The 22088-nt window shown below is 38.9% G+C and overlaps 1 protein-coding gene across 1 annotated transcript in view; it reads left to right on the top strand.

Annotated features, from left to right (window-relative positions):
- MSH3 (mutS homolog 3) overlaps positions 1 to 22088 on the top strand; it is a 132118-nt gene that overhangs the window by 60621 nt on the left and 49409 nt on the right. The window contains exons 13-15 of the mRNA XM_053912181.1: positions 4523 to 4655; positions 16696 to 16883; positions 17548 to 17716. Coding sequence (XP_053768156.1) covers positions 4523 to 4655; positions 16696 to 16883; positions 17548 to 17716 — 490 coding nt within the window. The remainder of the gene's footprint in view (positions 1 to 4522; positions 4656 to 16695; positions 16884 to 17547; positions 17717 to 22088) is intronic.

The raw sequence follows: 22088 nt of genomic DNA, 5'->3' as shown, positions 1-22088 counted from the left end.
TGTCAAAGAGCAGTCCAGTTTCATTCTTTTGCATGTGGCTATCCCATTTTTCCAACACCATTTATTGAGGAAGCTTTAGAATGTATCATGTTTTAAGATCAATGGTAGAATAGGGCATCTTGGAATAATATCGTTACTGTCTTCTAACTTACAGTGCTATTTCCTGTTTTGTTGACTGTCACCAAATCTCTTTCACCGATGGCACCAAAGTAACCGTTCTCTATTCTAGTGGTCTGACATATTGTTTTACAGCTCTTTGGAAAGTCTCCTCACTCCTACTAATGCAGAATGTTTTATTTTAAAAACTTGACTAGAAGTCATTTTTATTTCTTTGCATTCTGATCTGCTTATAGGAGACAAAGTGGAATTTCTCTCCTCCTAGTATGGCTGCCTCAGTGAGGGGAGATTTGTGGTAAACAGAGCCACACACCCTTTCACCTTCTCCCTGTCCGTGTTAGACACCTGTAATGGTCACAGCATTCTCCCTCACTGCGGCCTACTAACCGGTCCCCACGTGGTACTTGTGGTCGCTGCTACCCATCAGGTTTAGCACTTGAGATCCCAGCTCTAGCTTTCCTGTGCAATCCTTCCTTCTTGTTCACTTCGCACAAAATAACTTTCTGTATATCAGTGTCTTAAGTTTTGTCCACACATACTTATTTCCAGGCTTATATTTTGGGTGCTGCTTCTCCTCTCCCCCATGCGGTTGGTTGTGGAATCTACCAGACACATTTTGTAAGCCAATAAAGATCACCATAAAAATGACGATGGTAACAGTTAACACGTTTGGAATAGTTACCATGTAGTCGGCACTGTTCTAAGTGCTTAACTTGTATTATTTCATTGAATTCTTGTAACAGTTCTATGAGGGGACATCATTATTCTCATTTATAGAAGGAGCAACTAGAGCAGAACTTTAGTTCCAACTGGTAAATGGTAGAGCCTGGATTTAAACTGATGTCACCTGCCTTCTCAGCCTTAATTATTAGCCTCCAAGCTGTTACCTCCCTGTAACAAATGAAGGCTGGGTAAAATCCCAAATAATTCATAGTGAACAAGCTTTTGCCTGTGGTGTCACTAGGCTAAAAGAAAAGCCACTACTTCTGTATTTTTCCAGATTGCAAACCAACTTAGCACAACCTTTTCAGTCTCTTTCTAGAAATTTATATTTCTGTGCCTATTAAAAAAAATGTTCTGGTGGACTTCATAAATATGATTTGGGTTTTTCTTAACCTCTCTTGCTTTTCTCTTCGCACGTCTCAGACAACCTTTATGGTTTCTGAGAGAGCAGCTATGTTTGGAGGCTGTCTTACCCGTTCACAGATGGCATTGTCTCACTGTCCTCATACCGTCTGCGGCATCATCCTAGTCTTTCCATTCGGTGTCATCTTTCATTTATTCATGAGGGAGTTATTAAAATAAAATGTTATCTTTGTATGGCATTTTGCTTAAAAGTTAGGGTAAAACATTGATTTATTTTATCACAACAATCCTATGCAAAGAAAATTTAATTTTTTCTTTACCTCATTATGCTTTACTTTATATATAGTCTTTGGAATTGAAATGAATTGAGTTGAATTCAGCAGCTTTTTATTGGGCACATATCGTGATCCCAGAACTGTGGGAATGAAGATATGGTCCCTGTTCTCACTGAGCTTCCAGTGCAGTGGAAAAGATAGTGATGAAATAAATACAATCACGATGTTCACTATGGAAAGAAAATAGAGGGTGGTATAGAAATGGATGGCAAAGGGTTGAATTTGGTCTAATGCAGTTGAAAGTCCTTTCAGAGGAAGGCTGATTAGCCAAACAAAGTGGAGCTCATAGGCTGTAGGAAAGGGGAAGAGTCTTCAAAGTCGAGTGAGCAGTAAACTTGAAAGCTATGATGTTAGAGAATTTGGAGTGACCAAAACATTGGAAGAAGTTCAGTCTGTCTGAAGCTTGAGTGAGAGGAAGAGGTGCTCTGAAGTGAGACCTGAGAGGCAGGGATCAATTTTTCTTGTAGGTTGTTGGGGGCTTTAACGCAGCCCCCCACCCCCCGCCCCCACCCGCCCCAGTCCGCTACGGATGAAGAATAAGACTACCAAGACATGATCTGCTTGGGGAGGAAAGGGGGCCGATCTCTCAAAGGAGAAGGACCTTGATCCTTTCCCTCCATGGGCTTTTATTAGGTTCATTCGCATAGGAATGCAGATAAAGCTCATCAATCATTGTCAGCCAGTAAGGGTTAAACAATACAGGATTTACAGAGAACTTTGAGGGCTTATTCTGAGCTACAGCCAATCAGCTAGAGGGCCATAAAACTTTAGGCGCCAGACTCATCTCAGGTCTGGACCCTTATCCTTTAAACTGAGGGTACAGATTAAGTAGGTTTCACAGGAATGTACGTATTTTTCTTAGGCCTGATTCCCCAGGGAATCCGCCCCTCCCAGCACAGGACTGCACTGCCCTCTGTTATTGCTTCAGGCTTAAGTCAGGCAAGGGAAGTAAGGCAGCCAAGAGATTAGGAGACTTCTTGCAGACAGAATGAGGACTCAGGCTATTTCAAAGCCGAGGGGCGAGGGTCCATCACCCCCTTTTTCCACAGCCTTCTGAGTCCTTCCCTGTGAGCTTATCCCTGGTGACCAGAGCCTGTCTTAGGTTGATCCTCCCTTGAGGATTCTTACCCGTCATTGGCTAACTGGCCAAGCTCAGGGCCAAGCAGGGTAAAGTGGGCAGAGGTGATACCCCTGCCAGGGAGATAAGCTTTGTCTCCTTCATGGCTTATGGTCCCACCTCTGACTCAGCCTTAATCATGGGGGGTTACAGCCTCTGAAACCAGGCAGGGCGGTTCCCAACAGTAGGTCAGTTAAAGATTCTGGGTTTGAGCCTGAGATTACTGGCAACTCATTGATGAGCTTAAAGCAGAGGTGTGACATGAACAGATCTGGATTGTAGGAAGGCCTCTCAGGGTGCAGTGTGGAGAAGGGACTGGAAAAGGGACAGATGTGGATGTGGGGAGGAAAGCTAGGAGGCTGTTTTAGTGGTCTTTCTGAGAAGTGATCTTTTACTTAGACTAGTGTGGTAGCGGTAGAGATGGAGAGAAATGATGGGTTTCAGCAACCACCGCAGTGAGAGTGGAAGAGCCAGTCTGTGTCCGCCAAGCTCTGGCATGTTCTGCTGCATCATGCTAACCAAACGCCTGCTTTACAGCCAGAGAAAAACGGAACAGACAGGAGCCCTGAAATTAGTTTCTGTACCATGAACAGGCATGGCCGCAGAGGATAGTTACAGAGATAAAAGTACTCAGTTATTGCAAAGTACTTGATTTCACAGTCATCCAGTGAGGATTCTGATGTAAGTGTTGCACTTTCATGTGAGTGTGTGTGGTATCAACAGGACTTTGGAAAACAAATGTGTATTTAGGAGCTAATGTCTCCCTTTCCCCCCAAATGTCAAGTTCATGCTTTCATGTGTTTGCTTCTTCCTTCCTTCATTCATTCAAAACAACATGTCCTGAGGGCCTGCTGTCCACTCGAGAGGTGTGCTTGTCCCGGTCTTTAATACCACATACGGCCGCCCTACCTCGTGTCGGCCTTTGGTGTTCATAGGAACTAGATGGGCCACGTGGCATATAGGACACATGTAGTCAGTCAGGTTTCCATGTTAAGTTGACAGAGTCTCACCATTTCTCCCCAGGTGACCCATCACTTAGCAGGTAGGCATTGATAAAACCCTGCATCCCTGCCTCCCGTGTCTCCTGATGCATGTCCCCTGCACTTTCTGTCGTTGCTCCCAGTCTTTGCTCAGGCTCTGCATGCCTGACCCCGTTTCACAGGCGCGGTCGATCGGTCACCCACCACCACCAAGCCTTCTGTCGGAGCAGTTGGGTAGCTGAAGGAATTGTTTTTTGACTGAGATGGTCAGTCATTTCAGTCAGAGAGGAAAATCTAGTTGCCATCATGGACCTATTATAGTAGCCAAGGTGACACAAGCAGTTGTAGCACATAAATCCTCAACTGGGTTGAAATACAATAAACATTTACTTGTTTCTAATGTAAGTCCAGTGGGCAGTGGATGTGGGATTGGAGGGTTTTTTGCCCCATTCATGGGCCCGGGTTGGTGGCGTCAACAAGATTGCCCTGGGCTCCACCTCCAGCTGGCAGAAGGGGAGAGCGAGAACACACAGGTTTCATGGGCCACGACTAGCAGTGGCTTAATCATTCCTGCCCCCATTCCATTGGCTGGAACTGGGGTACATGGCCATACCTAACTGCAGGGGAGACGGAGAAACGGCGTCTCTGTGTCTGCACAGGAGAAGAGGAGAACCCGACGAGCCAGTCTTTGTCCCACCTAATGGCTCTCCTTATGTGGCACCTGCTTTTTGATTCCCGTGACGAGGGTCAGGAAAGGACCAGAGATGTGGAGGAGTTTTCTTTGTGCTCTTCTAAGTGGTTCATCACATTGCTGGGCTTTACAGTGGGAAATGTCTACTTTCTGAATGGCTAACGAATCTCATAATTGCTACTACCTGTTCTCCTAGGGAAATAAATGCTCGGCTGGATGCTGTATCTGAAGTTCTCCATTCAGAATTCAGTGTGTTTAGTCAGATAGAAAGTCATCTGCATAAATTGCCTGACATAGAGAGAGGACTCTGTAGCATTTATCACAAAAAGGTAAGTATGATAGTCAGAAATCAAATTTATTAAAGCTGATAACGTTCCTCAGCATGAAGATACCACGTATTAAAGGAAAACATCTCAGAGCTTTATTGTTACTGTATTTTATAAAATGTTGCAGAGAGCATGAGAGAATCCTCAAAAATTTTAATTGTACAAATTAAGGTTATCACAATTTTTGCATTATAAAATGTAAAGCTTGCCCACTTCAGTTAACTGCAGCAACATAAGAGGTCCTGCGGTTAGAATATTGTCATGTTTCAACCTTAAAGTTTGGACCATCGTCCACAGAGCCTCTTTTGACAAGAGATGACCAATTATTTTGACCTCAGAATAGCTTCTCTTCTTTGATTTAAAAGAAAAATCCACTTGTATAATATTTGTGGTAGTTTTAATATGCAAACAAGTTTAGATAGTGAAGGTAAGTTAAAAGAGTTATTTTCATTTTCATTTAAGCTTTACAGTTTAAGTCATAAATATGACAGAGCAGGTTTTTCACACTTAGGGAAATAATTTACTTTATTTCAAAATATTCCCACACTTAAAAGAATTACTAATTAGTTATATTTACATTATACTTGTTGATAAACTTTTGTTATACCTATTGCAGAAGTCATTCACATTAGACCCTTTGTTCCTTTTAAAAACTTCAAGAGATTGAGAAGATACCATGTTTATCACTTTGTTACTGATGAGAAATTATGTATACTGTTGTCTGTGTATAAGTTGTAACTGCTTGCCTTCCTTTGGCTAAAATAGTGCAGCTGAGGGTGGGTTAGTAACTTGCTGGTGAGAGAATCAGTACCGTATTTCGCTGCGTGTAATGTGCCCCTGTGTGCTGCGCACGCCCATGTTTTTGGTCCAGACTTTCAGGATAACAATCTTGTTTTAATTTTTAATTCAATTATTTATTTATTTATATTTAGATACTTTTTGTATTATAAAGGAATTTAAGCACTTATTTTTGAACATATGAATATCGGTATTGCCCTCTAGAGTTACACTTTTAACATATAAGCATAAATAAAAGAATTGAAAACATTTAGATAGATATGGAATTAGTACCACCCATGTATAATGCACATCCTTATTTTTCCCTCAGAAATTTGGGCAGAAAAGTGCGCATTATAGGCAGCAAAATACGGTATTTAACCCAGGGTCTTTGGGGTTTTGGTGGCTACACTTCTGGACACTGTCATTGTTTGATGCAGTAGTTTGATTGCCTTTACATTTTTTCCTGGTTGTCCCTATGTCAGAAAATTCTGTTTTTTGCCCCAGTGTAAATCATTGCCAATGTAATAATGTCATTGTAGAACGGTTTTTACACACCCGAATTTTAATTGAGACTGATTTCTCATTCTTCTTTACTTTTTTAAAGCCTTTTTCTAGAACCATAAGTAACACTTCTGAGATTACTTGAATGCCCACGAGGACTTATGTAACTGTTTCGTATGTTCCAGCTAAATTTGAAAACAAAGAACAAGGCAGAATTGGGGATGCTAATCTCTAGGGAAGAAATGCGTCAGTTGGTTGTGCAGTCAGTGGCGTCTGTTGTACCATTACTTGGTACGCTAGGTTGTTGTTTTGCTGATAGTTAAAAGTTTTATGATCGACTTTTTTGGCGTTACAGAGATGTCAAACCATTTGTTATTTTGTATTCCTGGCCCAGTGCCTGACAGTCGGTGCATGTTGTATTACCCTTCACCAAGCCACAGATCTCCTTGTCTTCACTACTTGATGTCAGCGATGTTTGTTTTCCTCAAGAGAAAATAGGGGCCCAGCTGGAAGAATGATCAGTTGTGAATCAAAAGAGCTCGTCAGAGTGTCCATGGCATCAAGATGACAGCGTCGTTTCATGCTACTGTGATCTGTTATGCTTTGTTGCCTCCCTTTTTAAAAAATTATATTTTATTGTTTATGCTATTACAGTTAACACTTTCCCCCCCTTCTCCCCTCTACCCAGCCCGCGCCCCACTTCCTCAGGCAGTCCCCACACCGTTGTCCGTGCCCCTGTGTCGTGCATGTGTGTTCTCTGGCTACTCTGTTTCCTGTGCTGCACTTCACATCCCCAGGACTGTTTGATAACTGCCCATTTTTACTTCTTAATCCCTTTACCTTTTTTGCCCATCTCCCAAGTCCCCTCCCAGCTGCAACCATCAAAGCATTCTGTATCTGTGATTCTGTTTCTGTTCTGTTTTTTCTTTTCTTTTGTTTTTTAGATTCCATTGTTGATAGATAAGTATTATTGCCATTTTATTGTTTATATTTTTCATTTTCTCAGAGAAGACCCTTTAACTTTATATAATGCTGGTTTGGTGATGATGAACTCCATTAGCTTTTTCGTGTCTGGGAAGCTCTTTATTTGTCCTTTGATTCTAAATGATAGCTTTGCTGGATAAAGTAGCCTTGGTTGTAGCTCCATGCTTTTCATGACTGAATATTTCTTGCCAGTCCCTTCCAGCCTGCAGAGTGTTTTGAATTAGCTGACAGTCTTATGGGAGCTCACTTGTAGGCCACTAACAGTGTGGCTTTGACTGCTTTTAAGATTTTCTCTTTGCCTCTAACCTTTGGCATTTTTTAAATTATGACGCTCCTTGGTGTGGGCCTCTTTGGGTTCATCTTGTTTGAGACTTTCTGCACTTTCTGGAGTTGGGTGTCCATTTCCTTCACCAAGTTAAAAAAGTTTTCTGTCATTTTTTCAAATAGTTTTTCTTGTTCTCTCTGTTCTCCTTCCAGTACCCCCATGATGCGAATGTTGGACATCTTGAACTTGTCCCAGAGCTCCTCACACTATCCTCAATTTTTTGGATTCTTTTTTCTTCTTGCTGTTCTGATTGGTTGTTTTTTGCTTCCTTATATTCCAAATTGCTGATTTGATTCTTGGCTTCACCTACTCTACTGTTGACTCCCTATAAATTGTTCTTTATTTCAATTAGTGTATCCTTCGTTTCTGACTGGATCTTTTATGCTGTTGAGGTCATCATGAAGTTCCTTGAGCATCCTTATAACCAGTGTTTTGAACTCTGCATCTGATAGGTTGCTTACCTCCATTTTTAGTTCCTTTTCTGATGCTTTGTTCTGTTCTTTCATTTTGGATTATGTTTCTTCTTCTCATTTTGGCAGCCTCCTTGTGTTTATTTCCATGTATTAGGTAGAGCAGCTACATCTCCCAGGCTTGGTAGAGTGGCCTAATATAGTAGGTGTCCTGTAGGGTCCAGTGGCACAGCCTCCTCTATCACCCCAGGTGGTTACTCAAGATGCACCCACCACGTGGACTGTGTATACCTTCCTGTTTACTTGAGCCTTGATGGATGCCCAAGGTCAGCCACCCCCTGTGTTTGGTCAAGGGTCACACGGCATAAGCTGCAAAGTGATCTGCAGATGGCTGCTTCTTGTGCTGGGCTTGGAGGTGCCCAGGTGAGACCAAGCTGCTGCTAGTGCTGACCAGGCCTTGGACAAGTTAGTGAGAGATGCCAGCTTGGGTGGGCTTGAATGTTGGGTGGAGCCGGGCCTCAGGAAATCACCAGGGAGGGGCAAACAGTGATAGCCAGGTTGATGGAGTCTCAGATATGGTGCCTGCCTGCTGGTTCTGTTGGGAGAGGGCTCAGAAAAGGAAAATGGCCTCTTCAGCACTTCTGTCTGGGAGAAAGATGCCCCCTCAGCTCTCGCCCTGATGCCATACAGTTCAGTTCCTCCCCCTATGTCTTTGATGCCTTTCAATCTGCTACCCCTGCACTGGAGCTCAGAGGGAGTGAGTCCAAGTAAGTCTGTGCATGGGCCTTGTAAGAGGGATTCCAGCAGTTTGTGTCTCCCACAGCCTCAATCCCCACTGGTACGTATGGCCAGAAATTATGGAGACTTGTCTTCCTGGCAATTGAAACCTGGGCTGGTGGGCCTGGTGTGGGGCTGGGATCCCTTTCTTGCACCTGAGATATCCCTCCTGGTTTTTATCTGCCACACGTGGGTGTAAAACCGGCCTGTTCTGCATCTCTACCCCTTCTACCAGTCTTTATGTGGTTTCTTCTTTAATTCCCTAGTTGTAGGACTTCCATTCAGCTTGATTTGTGATGATTCTGAATGATGGTTGCTCTATGGTTTAGTTGTAATTTTGATGTGGTTTTGTGAGGAGGTGAGCTGTGTTTGCCTATGCCGCCATCTTGACTGGAGGTGTTGCCTCTTTTTATACTAAATTTGATGTTTATATTCCATAAGGTTTGTGTATTTATAAAGTTTAAAAACTCTGGTTAAAGGTCATAATCTAATTTTTAATTGACAAATAATTGACATATAACACTATATTATTAGTAGTTTCAGGTGCACAGCATAATAACTTGATATGTATATACTGTGAAATGATTACCATAATACGTCTAGTTAACATCCATCGTGACACAGTTACTAAGTTTTTTTCGTTACGTGAGAACTTAAAATTGTATGGTTGGCATACAGTACCCTATTGGTGTCACGTGTACAATAGAGTGGGTATTTATATACCTCGCAATGAGATCGGCACACTTACGTCTAGTAACCGTCTGTTCCCCCGCGTGGTTATTGCAGTGTTATTGACCGTATTCCCTGTGCTGCACTCTACATCTCCACGGCTTATTTATTTCATAACTGCAGGTTTGTAAGTCTTATTCCTCTTCACCTTTTTTACCTATTTTCCCACATCCCTCTCCTCTGGCAGCTGTCATTTTGCTCTCTCTTTCTGAGTCTGTTTTCATTTTCTTTTGTTTGATTATTTGTTTTTTGTTCTTTGTTTTGTTCCACATATAAGTGAAATCATACAGTATTTGTTTTTCTCTGACTTATATAATTTAGCCTAATACCCTGTATTAGGGTATTAGTAATACCCTAAATGTCCTTCCATGTTGTTGTAAATGGCAAGATTTCATTCTTTTTTATTACTGAGTAATATCCTATTGTATGTATGTGTGACATCTATTTTAGCCATTCGTGTTATCGATGGACACCCAGGCTACTTCCATATCTTGGCTATTGTAAATAATGCTGCAATGAACATAAGGGTGCATGATCTTTTTAATTGGTGTTTTCATTTTTTAAAGATAAAGACCCAGAAGTAGAATTGCAGGGTCATGTGGTAATTGTGTTTTTAATTTTTTGAGGAATCTTCATACTCTTTTTCCGTAGTACCTCTCCAATTTGCAGTCCTACCAACAGTGCACAAGGGTCCCTTTTGTGATGATAGCTTTTAAGACCTACTCTCAGCAACTTTGGAACACACGATACAGTACTATTAACTGTTGTTACCGTGCTGCACATTACATCCCATGACTTACTTCTTTTACAAATAGAAGTTTGCCTTTGACCACCTGTACCCGTTTCACCCACTCCCACCAGTCCGTTCTCTGCATCTGTGAGTTTTGTTGTATTGTTTTTAGATTTCAAATATAGGTGAGAATCTAATGGTATAGAATCTAATTCATTTTAAAAGTTTCATGGTAGAAAATCTAATTCATTTTAACTGTTTCCAGTAATTGAGACAGAATGACTTTTAGAGTTTCAAAATACACTTTACTAAAGGAACTTAAGACTCATTCAGAAGCTGTTCCTTGTTGCTGTTTTAATATTTACCGTGCCTAAAGATTGGTTTGAAAAGTGAAAATTAGAATTGATATGGCAGCAGACCAAATCACTAGGAAGTCTAAAAGCTTTCGGCCAAATTTTTTAGATAGTTAACTGGTTCTTGGAACCCACCATCAGACACATGTGTGTTCTTTATCTTTGGATTACTCTAAATACTCTGCTGCTGCATGCACCACATGGTGAGTGGTGTCCTGGGTACGGACTGTGCCAATTTTGTGAAATTCACAAAGTGGTAAGGAACACGGCTTGGATGTTGTGGAAGGAGAAAGCCTGGGCCATCTGGTTGTGTGGAAAGTGCCTTGGAATAGGCGCAAACAGGTATTTTTATGATCATAATAATAGAGGCTCCCAAGTGGGCTAACCCTGAAATAAAATAAACACTTATTTTAATAGCACTTAAAATTCAAATCTTAGAAAATAGCATTAGTTGCAAGAACCAGTTAACTTCATGCAAAAACTTTTTTGTAAGAAAGTGACGCATAACTGCTAAGGTTGGCAAATACACTAAAAGGATAATAGCGCTTAGTAAATATTGAAAGGACAGTGGTTCCAGATTTTTTGTAGGTGAGAATAGTTTCTTAGCGAGACTGGTATAAGCCTGAAGTCAGGTTTTCAGTGTGGAGCTTGGGCGTTTGTGGGTCTATTCTAAGGCTCTTCCATGGGTATGTTTGCTGCCGGAAATGGGGCTGAACAGGAGAGGCTCCAGGAGCTGCTGCTTTACCCTTATGCTCGCCCTTCTTGCAGACCTATTGAAAGAAACTTCAACACAACCCTCCATGGGCACTTAGGGCTGGATTGGAAAGCACTTCTGGTTTTCAATCTGCCTCTGTTTCTAACTTAAATTTTACTGCATATCTGAGCATGAAAAATCACCCCCTTCTTGCTTTAAATTACAATAATCTCATGTAGATTGTCATTTAAAAATAATTATTTTTAGCTCTTCTATTTTGTTAGAATGTATCATTAAGTGACTACTGACCAAAAAGCTCCTAGGTTCAGTGTTTATGCGAACAGTCCAGCTTCCTATACATACCTTCCCGAGCACACAGTGGCCTTTCTGGAGAAGGGGTGCTTGCTTTATGATGCACTTTATAAAACTCTTGTTTAGTTAAATCCAGTCCAGTTGATCCTAACTTTATTTTTCTGCATAATTACTTCATTCCCTATCGTTAATAATTGTCTTTCTAAATATGGCCTTAGCATTAGAACGGTTCATATGTACTTATGTATCCCACCATTAACTCAGCCCTAAATCTTCTTTATCTTGAGGTACTTACTTCATGAAGTACTTCCTTCAGTTTACTTTCTTGAGCCTTCTGGCCTCATCCAGCCTGGACCAGCAGCCCTTTGTATCTGTTATGCAACTACCTTCTTTGATTCCCTTTATTGCCCTTGAATTGAATCTTCAGTTTCCTGTATTTCAAGTTTCCTCTTGGTTTCTCCCTTCTTTTTGGTGGAGTCCATTCTCTGGAAGCATTCTGAGAAAGGGTATTGAAAGTGAATATTTTGAAACATTGGTATCTGGAAGTGTCTTTTATTTTCTACTTTCACATATTTTGGTAGTTTGATTGGGTATAATATTCTAGACTACAAATTATTTTCCTTTGGAGTCAGAAACATAAACTGGGGTAAAGACAGTTTATTTAACAAATGGTGTTGGGAAAATTGGACAAATATATGCAAAAAAATGAAAATAGACTGCCTTCTTACACCACACACAAGAATAAACTCAAAATGTATTATAGACTTAAATGTAGACTCAAAACCATAAAAACCCTAGAAGAAAACATAGGCAGTAAAATCTCAGACATTTCTCATAGCAGTATTTGTTCTGATATATCTCCTCTGGCAAGGGAAACAGCAACAACAAAATAAATGGGACTACATCAAACTAAAAAGGTGAAAGGGTCGTTGGTTAGATTCCCAGTCAGGGCACATGCCCAGGTTGTGGGCCAGGTCCCTGGCGCGGGGGTGCATGAGAGGCAACCACACATTGGTGTTTCTCTCCCTCTCTTTTTCCCTCCCTCCCCTACTTACTCTCTAAAAATAAATAAATAAAATCTTTAAAAAAAAAGTTTTGCACAGCAAAGGAAACTATCAACAAAATGAAAAGACAGTCCAGTGAATGGGAGAACATAATAGCCAATGATACATCTGATAAGGGGTTAATATCCAAAATTTATAAAGAACTTATAAAACGCAACACACACAAAAAATCCAATTAAAAAACAGGCAAAGGATCTGAATAGACACCACTGCAAGGAGGACATGTAGATGGCCAATAGACATATGAAAAGCTCAATGTCAGTAATCATCAGAGAAATGCAAATTAAAACTACAAGGAGATACCATCTCACACCTGTCAGAATGACTGTCATCAACAAATCAACAAACAACAAAGGTTGGCGAGGATGTGGAGAAAAGGGAACCCTAGTGCACTGGTGGTGGGAGTGCAGACTGGTGCAGCCACTGTAGAAAACAGTACGCAGTGACCTCAAAAAGTTAAAAATGGATCTGCCTTAATGACCCAGCTATTCTGCTTCTGGGGACATATCTGAAGAAACCCAAAAGACTGATTCAAAAGAACGTAAGCACCCCTATGTTTATTGCAGTATTATTTACAATAGCCAAGATTTGGAAGCAGCCCAAGTGCCCATCAGTAGATGAGTAGATAAAAAAATTTGTACTACGCCCTGGCTGGGTAGCTCATTTTTGGTCAGAGCATTGTCCCAATATGCCAAGGTTGTAGGTTTGGTTCTCTGGTCAGGGTACATGCAAGAATCACCCAATGAATGCATACATAAAGTGGAACAACAAATCGATGTTTTTTTTGCTTTTTTAAAAATTTTATTTTAAAGCTGTGGTACATTTACACAATGAAATACTACTTGGCTGTAAAAAAGAAGGAAATCTTACCCTTTGTGACAGCATGGTGGACCTGGAAAACATTGTGCTAAGTGAGACTAGCCAGTCAGAGAAAGATAAGTACCATATGATTTCACTCATATGGGGAATCTTATTAATAAAATAAACGAACACAAAATAGAAACAGATTTATAGATAGAGAACAGACTGACAGCTAGTTGTCAGAGGGGAGAGGAGTTGTGGGACTGAGTGAAAAAAGGTGAAGTGATTAAGCAAAAAAAAAAACCTGTCATAGACAATGGGTGATTAGCAGAGGGAAAGGGATGTGGGGGAGGTAGAAGAGGGCATGGCGGGGATAAATGCTGACGGAAGGAGACTTGACTTGGGTGTGAACACACAGTACAGATGATGTATTACAGAATTGTACACCCGAAACCTATATAATTAACCAATGTCACCCCAATTAATTCAATAAAAATTAAATAAATATTTTCCTTTGAAGTTTGTTACTCCCTTGTCTTCTAGTTTCTACTATTGTTGCACAGTATGAAGTCATTCTGATTCTTGATTCTCCACGTGACTTTTTTTTTCTGTTTTTTTTTTTCCCCACCCCTCTGGAAATTGGAAGATTTTCCCTTTGTTCCCAGTGTTCTAAAAGTTCATGACAATTTGTCTTGATTTGGCTGTATTTTCATTCATTGAATTGGGCCATTTCAATATGGCAACTTAAATCCTGACATTCTGGGAAGTTTTCCTGAATTATTTTATTGATTATTTCTTTCTTTCTGGGTTCTATTATTTGAATTAATTAAGTCCTCTGAACTGAATATCTAACTTTCTTCTGTATTTTCCATCTCTTTATAATTAACCTTCTTGGGGATTTTGTCACCTTTATCTTCTATCTCTTCTGTTGTTTTTCATTTCTACAATCACAGTTTAGTTTTTAAGAATCTTTTCTTGTTGTTCTCTTAATGTTTTTATTTCCCATGGCATCCCGTTTTTGTTCCATGCTTAAAATATTCTGTTTAACTGAGGGTATTATTGTTGTTGTTATTATTATTATTATTATTATTATTATATTATTATTACTATTTAGAATCTTTCTTTTATCTACACAGGCTCTATTCCCATCAGGTTTTATTGATTGATTGCTTTGGTCTTTGCATTTCATATTAGAATTTTTTCATCTGATGTCTGATCATTTTTAAGAGTGGGGGATGAAAATGCCTATAGGAAGGCCTTTGTAGTTTAATGTTACTTGCAAAATATTAGGTGAACTATAGAGTGAACTAGCTGGCGCATTTATTGGGAGAACTGTGGTGGTATCTTTAGAATTTTCTTCTTGGGCTTGTGAGATTCCCCAGAGACTCTTTCAGCCTCCTGACTAACAATTTTCTGGGAGCTAGATGGGGACAACCGGGAATCTCAGTATTCAGTTTTTAATCTTCCTTTTAAGCCCCTGCTATTGGTTGTTCCCTCCTCTTTCCTGGTGCCCGAGGTCGATTCAGGATAGCCTGTGTTTTACCTTCTCCAGAAACCAAAACTAGTCTTCTGTGGAGTGGGGGAGTTGTAGTTGCTCAGTGGCATGGAGGGAAATAGGAGATGGAAGGATTTAATTGCTTCTTAAATCATCTTTAACCAATTCTTCTCCACCCGCCTCCCCGAAACTTTCACTTCCAAAGGTAATTTGTGCCACCAGTTACTGAGTATTTTAGGATTCTTGGTGGAACTCAGGTTGGGTCCTAATTTCCCTTATGGCAGGGGTGTCAAAACTCATTTTCCCCGTGGGGCCACATCAACCTCAAGGTTGCCTTCAAAGGGCTGAAATAATTTTAGGACTGTATAAATTTAACTACTCCTTAACTCTTAAGGAGTTGAAATTACATTCGGCCCTTTGAAGGCAACCACAAAGCTAATGTGGCGCCGGGTGAAAATGAGTTTGACACCCCTGCCTGAGGGCCAGTGTAAGATTAAAATACATTGAGTCTTCTCAGTCAGTTACCACTTACCTTTTTACTTTAGAACCTCTCAGATGATGTTGCTGTTGTCTTTTCTCCTAGTTATTCTTGTGGTGTTACGCCTTTTTAAATAGTCCTTGACTGTAATTTCAAGATAGAGTGACATTAATGCACATGTTTAGCCCATTCTCTTTTTCCGAAGCTCCAATGTAAAAAGTATTCGTGCTCACGTGAAAGGTTACAGCAGTGCACACAGGTGTGAGGTAGAGTGAAGTCTTCCCATACCGTCCCCGCGTACCCACTGCCCGGAGTAATCACAGGTGTGGCCTTCCAGAAAGTTTTTATTTATGTTTTTATAATAATGCATATTATTTAAAGATCACAATGAATTTTACTGTGTAAATATACATGGTGTATATATACTATGTATATTTAATATATATTGAAATTATAGAGTTCCATATCAATTTATACATCAGTATGTGTACATGTCTGAATTTTTAAAACTTTTTTAAACATTGTATTTTTTCTAAAGTCTCATGCTGGATATTGGCTTCTTATCTTTTTAATATTATTACAGTATTACTATAAAATTAGTATATTACAATTTACTATAAATATTCAAATACACATTTTTACTACTTGTTATAGTATATTTTTAGTTAAATTCTTAAAAGTACAATTGCTTAGTCAAAGGATATGTGTACTTTTTTATTATGATGGTATGCCACATTGTCTTTCAAAAAGACTATCTCTCTGAATAGTATATAAAAGTGTCTTTTTTTTTTAACACCCTGTGTGACTTGGTTATTATCAAGCTTTAAAATTTTCGGCACTTTGATAAGTGAAAAATACTGTCCCCTATTCTTAATGTGCTTGTCCTGATTGTACATGAGGTTAATCACGTACTAGTTGGACATTCTTTTTTTATGAGCTGCATATTCAATGCAGTTAGCCATTATTTTTTTCATTATTCATCTTTGTCATGTAAGATTTTTAAGAACTCATTATTTTGGGGGGAATTTTATCATTTATCTCTCATACATCTTACAGATATTTCCCCAGAATTATCCTTTATACTTTGACATGTTTCCATATTTTTGCTATGTGGTCAATGTATTTAAAAAATGAAACAATATTGAGGAGGTATTGGCCTTGCTATCCCTATCTCAAATTATTCTCTTTACAGCTTCAAAATATTACTTTATAAAGTGTTTATAAACTATTGCTTTAACATTTAGAAGGTATAAACAATACTTTATTTCAATTACCATATTTTTTGGACCATAAGACGCACCTAGGTTTTAGAGGAGGAAAACAGGAAAAAAAAATTTTGAAGCAAAAAATGTGGTAAAATACTTAATAACATAAATAACATAATATTTCACCAATGTAAATGTGAGCTACATTCGGACTATAAGATGCAACCCCTTTCCCCCCAAATTTGGGGGGGGGAGTGCATCTTATAGTCTGAAAAATATGGTAACTAATATATAGAATAAATTAAAATTTTCTTTTATTCTGATTCTAACTTTAAATAGATCACTAAGTAAATTTTATTTTCATGTATTATATGCTATTTAGGTAAAATATATTTCTATTTTCAGTGTTCCACCAAAGAATTCTTCTTAATCGTCAAAACTCTTTCTCACCTGAAGTCAGAATTTCAAGCATTAATACCTGCTGTTAGTTCCCACGTGCAGTCAGACTTGCTCCAGACATTCCTTTTAGAAATTCCTGAACTCCTCAGGCCAGTGGAGCATTACTTTAAGATACTTAATGAACAAGCTGCCAAGTAAGTAGCAGATCTTAGTTCTTTCTTTCCAGCAGTGGAAGTTTTAATTTGCTTGTCTAATGCATTTGCCATTGATGTAATGGAAGGAGTTGCATGTGAAATTAGAGTTGTGATTGGGTACTAAAGGCTCTATATTACCACTGGAAGTAACACTTTGCTGTCTAAAATCTAGGCAGTTCATCACCTAGGACAGATGTAGGACTTACTCAGGTATCAGATGATGAGAATACAAAGTCCAGAAAGAGCAAGCAGGAGCAGTACTCATTTGCTAGAAAGCCAGGGAGGGTCTGTCTTATATTTAGAAACTGCAAAAGCAAAGTTATCCCTTAATAAGTAGTCATTTTACAATTCATCCCCCAAAGAACTCTATATAAAAAAAAGGACTTGACAGTATTTATGTTTCAGTGTTTTTTCTCAATAGGCAAACAACGAATATTTAAATTTATCCCTTAGTTTTATACCATTGGAATCATGAACTTACAAAATAAAAATGATGTTAGGGTAACTTTATTTGTCTTCAAAGAAATTAAGAAACTCATCCATAAATATTTAGTGGCCGTTCTCCATTTTTCCATTTTGCATTTTCATTATGCTGTGAAAAATAATTAATAACTGGCATAAGTTGTATGCTTCACTGTATATATTTCCTTTATTTTCTTTTTAGAACTGGGGATAAAACGGAATTATTCAAAGACCTTTCTGACTTCCCTTTAATAAAAAAGAGGAAGGATGAAATTCAAGGAGTTACTGACAAGATCCAAATACATCTGCAAGAAATAAGAAAAATACTGAAAAATCCTTCTGCACAATATGTGACAGTATCAGGCCAGGAGGTGATGTTAAAATTTTTATTTGCATTAGTTTTTCTCTTTCTTTAGTGCCAAGGTTTGGGTTCGATAGTGGTCAGGGCATGTACAAGAACCAACCAATGAGTGCATAAATAAGTGGAACAACAAATCAATCTCCGTCTCTCTCTCTCTCTCTCTCTCTCTCCCCCCCTTCTCTCTCAAATCAATTAAAAAATGATATTATAGAAAACCTTGATTATTGTAAATAGTAACTTATAGAATTAATTTGCCCGAAATCTAGGAGAGAGTAGTCAGTCTTTGGTACCTTGCGTGCAGATGATGAAATGATACCACACAGTGACTAAACGGCAGGGCATCCTCTGAATTGAGGAGTTCAGGTGCTAAGAAACAGAAAGTAAAACAACAAAAACCAAAACTATAGCGAAAACCTACATTAGTGAGTCTTCCATGGGATTTGGTGCTGTTTAGAATGTTTTTGTCATTTGTACCTCTGTTTACAGTTTGATATTAATTCTGCATGAGAACCATGAAAAAACCATGCTTTTTAGGTGTGGTTGTTCCTGTGGGTCCCGTTCTGAATCTTGAGGCATGCCTCTTCTAGGTCTTTGTTTGATAAAAGATCAAGATTCTAATGGAGGAATCTGAGGAATCCTTCTTTGTTAAAATAGCAAATTAGGATATTCGTGAATTGCTATAAAGTGAACATTTTATTTGGGATTTTAAAAATAGATTTTTTGTCTAGGGAGCAACAGTTTTCAAATCAAATTTTAGATATTTATATCACTTTGTATATTTAGCCAAAAGATTATTTATATGATTATTTGAAATAAGAAACTCTGTAGTAAATTATAATAATTTATTAATCTAATGCCATTTAATAGACCACTGATTAAGTCAGCCTGTCTTCTGGACTGAGTTTATGAAGATGTTACACTCAGGCACACATTTTATGGTGCATTCCACATGGAGCTCTGTGTAACAGAGAAGTTATTTGACAGTATTTGTATTTCATTTTCTCCCCTGAACAGGCAAATACCAAATATTTAATTGTATGTCTTGGTTGCACCATACAATCACGACCTTGCAAAGTGACAAGTGACCTTAGTGCCACTATTCTGGCTCTTTATTGAAATGAGATGATCAGAACTGCTTAGTAACATTAATAAGAGCTGTGTAGTGGAAAACTGATAGCCTGGTACTACTGTGGGGAAAGCTGAGGTTTGGCACCCACGCTGTGCGACCCTGGAAGGGCACCTTTGTCGTGAGACTGCCGTGAAAACCAGTTGTGTCAAAATACATGGGTATGCTTTCTAATCATAAAGCATTACACAAATGTTACTCATGTATGGTAGTATAGTTACCATTTATCAACCGCTTATTAAGTTCTAGAACGGTGCTGGGCACTTGGCATATATTACCTAATTTAATTGTCGTACCAACACAAGAAGGGGTTACTCCAGTTTTGCTGGAAAGAAAACTGGAGTAAGTAGGTAAATTACCCTAGTCAGGAGCCCAATCCACCCTAGTTCTGCCTGACTCCAGTGTTTCTACCACCTCCTTACTTCTCTCTACTCACAAATCTTACCTCAGGGGATTATCAGTGTCATGGATTTTATTTGATAAAATCCAGACATTTTAGAGCTCATACCATTCCAACTAAAACAAAGCTTAAGTCTTGAGAAGACAGCCCTGGATTCAATTGATAGTTTTTAAGGAAAAATGATCAGGAATTCATAAAAGATACTGAATTAGTTATTTTATCAGCATAGCATAGCAGCAAGTTTAAGAAAAGGCATGGAGATGAAGTGATTGGATTACAAAAGATTAGGAAGGGAGGTAAATTATCTTTTACTTTACCTTTACTAGGTTAAAGTGATGAATTTGAAGCAAGAAATTTCTTAGTTATTCACAGTAGGATGGAGTCCCGTTGATTTTTAAAAACCTTGAGAATTTTAATAGTACAAATGTAGAATCACTATTACAACATTTTTGAGAATCAATGATTCCGTTCATTTAAATGAACACCAAATGAATTTTAAATATTCAGCATTGTTATAATCACATCCTGTTAAAAATCTGTACTACGGGTATCAGCAGATTATTTTGAAATACTTAAAGGACTAAGAACAAACTTCATCAATATGCTTACCTCTGAGCAGGGAAGGAGGAAGGGGAAGCCCTTATTTTATAGACCTGTGTTTCTATTTTATACCCTTTTTTTCTGTCTGAAGTTTTACTTCTATATGATAACTTTTGTAATAATTTCATAAGCCTATTTATAGCAGTCCCACATGGTACATGGATCTTATTATCACTTAAAATAGATAAGTAGACAGACTGTCAAGCCAGGATTCCTTTTGACAACATTCATTTTTCACCACTGTTCGCAGTTTTAATATACTCACTAGGATACTAAGCCTTATTGACTGTGGTGCCTTATTGTCTGACTGTGAAAGTATTTGTTTATAAAGGAAATAATGAAAGCAGAAACTGACACAGCTTTACATAGTTCTCGGCTTCTGTGATAGTCTTTGTCATATCTTATGTATATAGAGAATTCTTTCCTAACTATGAATTAAATATAGAAAGGATATGGGGTGATATTTAGAGCTGAGGCAGTATTCTTCAGGAAAAGGAAAGAAATTTGGGAGAAAATCTTTAGAAAAATTGTTTTAATTCACAGCATGCAGCATATCCAAATATTTGCTCAGTGTGTTTAAGATGTGGAAAGCATTCTGTTAAATCTTACTTCTACATTAAAAAAAACATAGTTGAAAGTTCTTGAGAGAGTGAGAAAGAACAGGGGAGAGGACTGGAGTAAGTGTGGCGTTGGGGAAAACAGAGAGCAGTTTCTGAGGTAAGAATTGCAGGCGACTTAGCAGAACGCCAGCTCAGTGGTGGCACAGGCCGTGGTCGGAGCAGCGATATCTGACATGTAACCAGCGCAGAATTGCATCCCAGAGAAGCACATGAAAGACTGCTCGAACAAATCAAGGCAAACTTCTCACGCCAACACCTAAGAAGCAAAGCCAGGAACTGCAGAGCAGGGGAAGAAGTCGTTATGAGAACTCTCTGATTTCTGAAATATATGTTAATTTCCCACTTTAGTTGGTTTTCTTTTCTTTAGCAACAAAATCTTTAAACAAGAGGCCTCTATGCCCATGCTTAGAATGTTAGTAAAAGGCAATAGAGAATTTCCTCTTCCATAACCAGTGTAGAAGGGGAAAAAACCTGCTAGTTAATGACAATTGTGAGGAGAAACACAGGCTGAGAACCTAGGAGCACCGAAAGAAGAAAGGGACACACAGGCCAGCGCCTGTCTGAGGAAGCATCCCGGGGTTTAACAAGCAGGCGGTCCATGTGGGCTTTCCTGACTCCCACTCTGTCTCCCGTCGGTGTCGGTTCTGCACGGGGCTCGCTTGAGGGCTCTGGTCCTTAGGGTCGGCGCCGGATACGTGGAGATTGAAGAGTTATGCTCCAAAGTATTCGTAAGCTGCTCCAAAGGGCTGTGACCAGTAGCGGTTTGTCCTGTGAATAAGGCACAGATTTGAATCAGCGCTGTCACAGCAAATTACTTCAAATTACTTAAGCAAACCAGCCGAGCTGGCTGCCCAGGGACCTCACTGAGGCAGTGTGCGCTTTTTTCATAATTGCCTCCACCCATTAGTCACTCCGATGGAGCTCTGTGTTAGTAATTTTGATCTAATGCGTCTTTCCCAAATGTCAGTGATCCAGTATATCCCAGATTTTTGGGTTTGCCTTTGGTATAGATAGTTTTTCCCAGAATTATTTTATCAAAAGAACAATATGTATTCGCATAGAACATTTAAAAATAATATTTAAGCAGAATTTTTTAAAGCATAAAGTGCTTTTATCTTTCCCATCCATGATGTTTATTTTGTGTTTTTTACCCTTACTTTTTGTAGCCAGAGTGGACTTTTTTGGACTCTTGGCTCTTAACTGTTTAACTGGGTATAGCAGATTTGAAATTGTTAATTCCTCTCTATACAAGAGGATGTCATTATAACAAAATTTTTGCTAAGAATGTAAATTCTTAAAATTAACTGTTACTTCTTATGATAATTAATGTAAAAGGTACAGGGTTCCTTTGAAAGAAAAGTCAACTCAAGAGCCAGGCTAACACTATTAGTAATGAGCATATTGTAAATACTTGAGATGTTACACAGTTGATGAGTATAAAGAAGGTCCTATAGCCATCTCAAAGTCAGTGGTGGTGGCCACAGAGCTTCTGAGTTCCATCCCATACAAAGTAAGTTCCTTTATTTGAATGAAACATTGAATTTCACTGCAGTAATATAGGAATGTGAGCAGGAAGACGAGATGGTATATAACATACTAAAAATGAAAGGTGTTAAGGAAGAGCCTGATTTCATTT

Source organism: Desmodus rotundus, chromosome 1, assembly GCF_022682495.2.
Source record: "Desmodus rotundus isolate HL8 chromosome 1, HLdesRot8A.1, whole genome shotgun sequence".
In the NCBI taxonomy this organism is placed as follows: domain Eukaryota; kingdom Metazoa; phylum Chordata; class Mammalia; order Chiroptera; family Phyllostomidae; genus Desmodus; species Desmodus rotundus.
The sequence above is the reverse complement of the archived record's forward strand: the minus strand, read 5'-3'. Positions and strand labels throughout refer to the sequence as shown.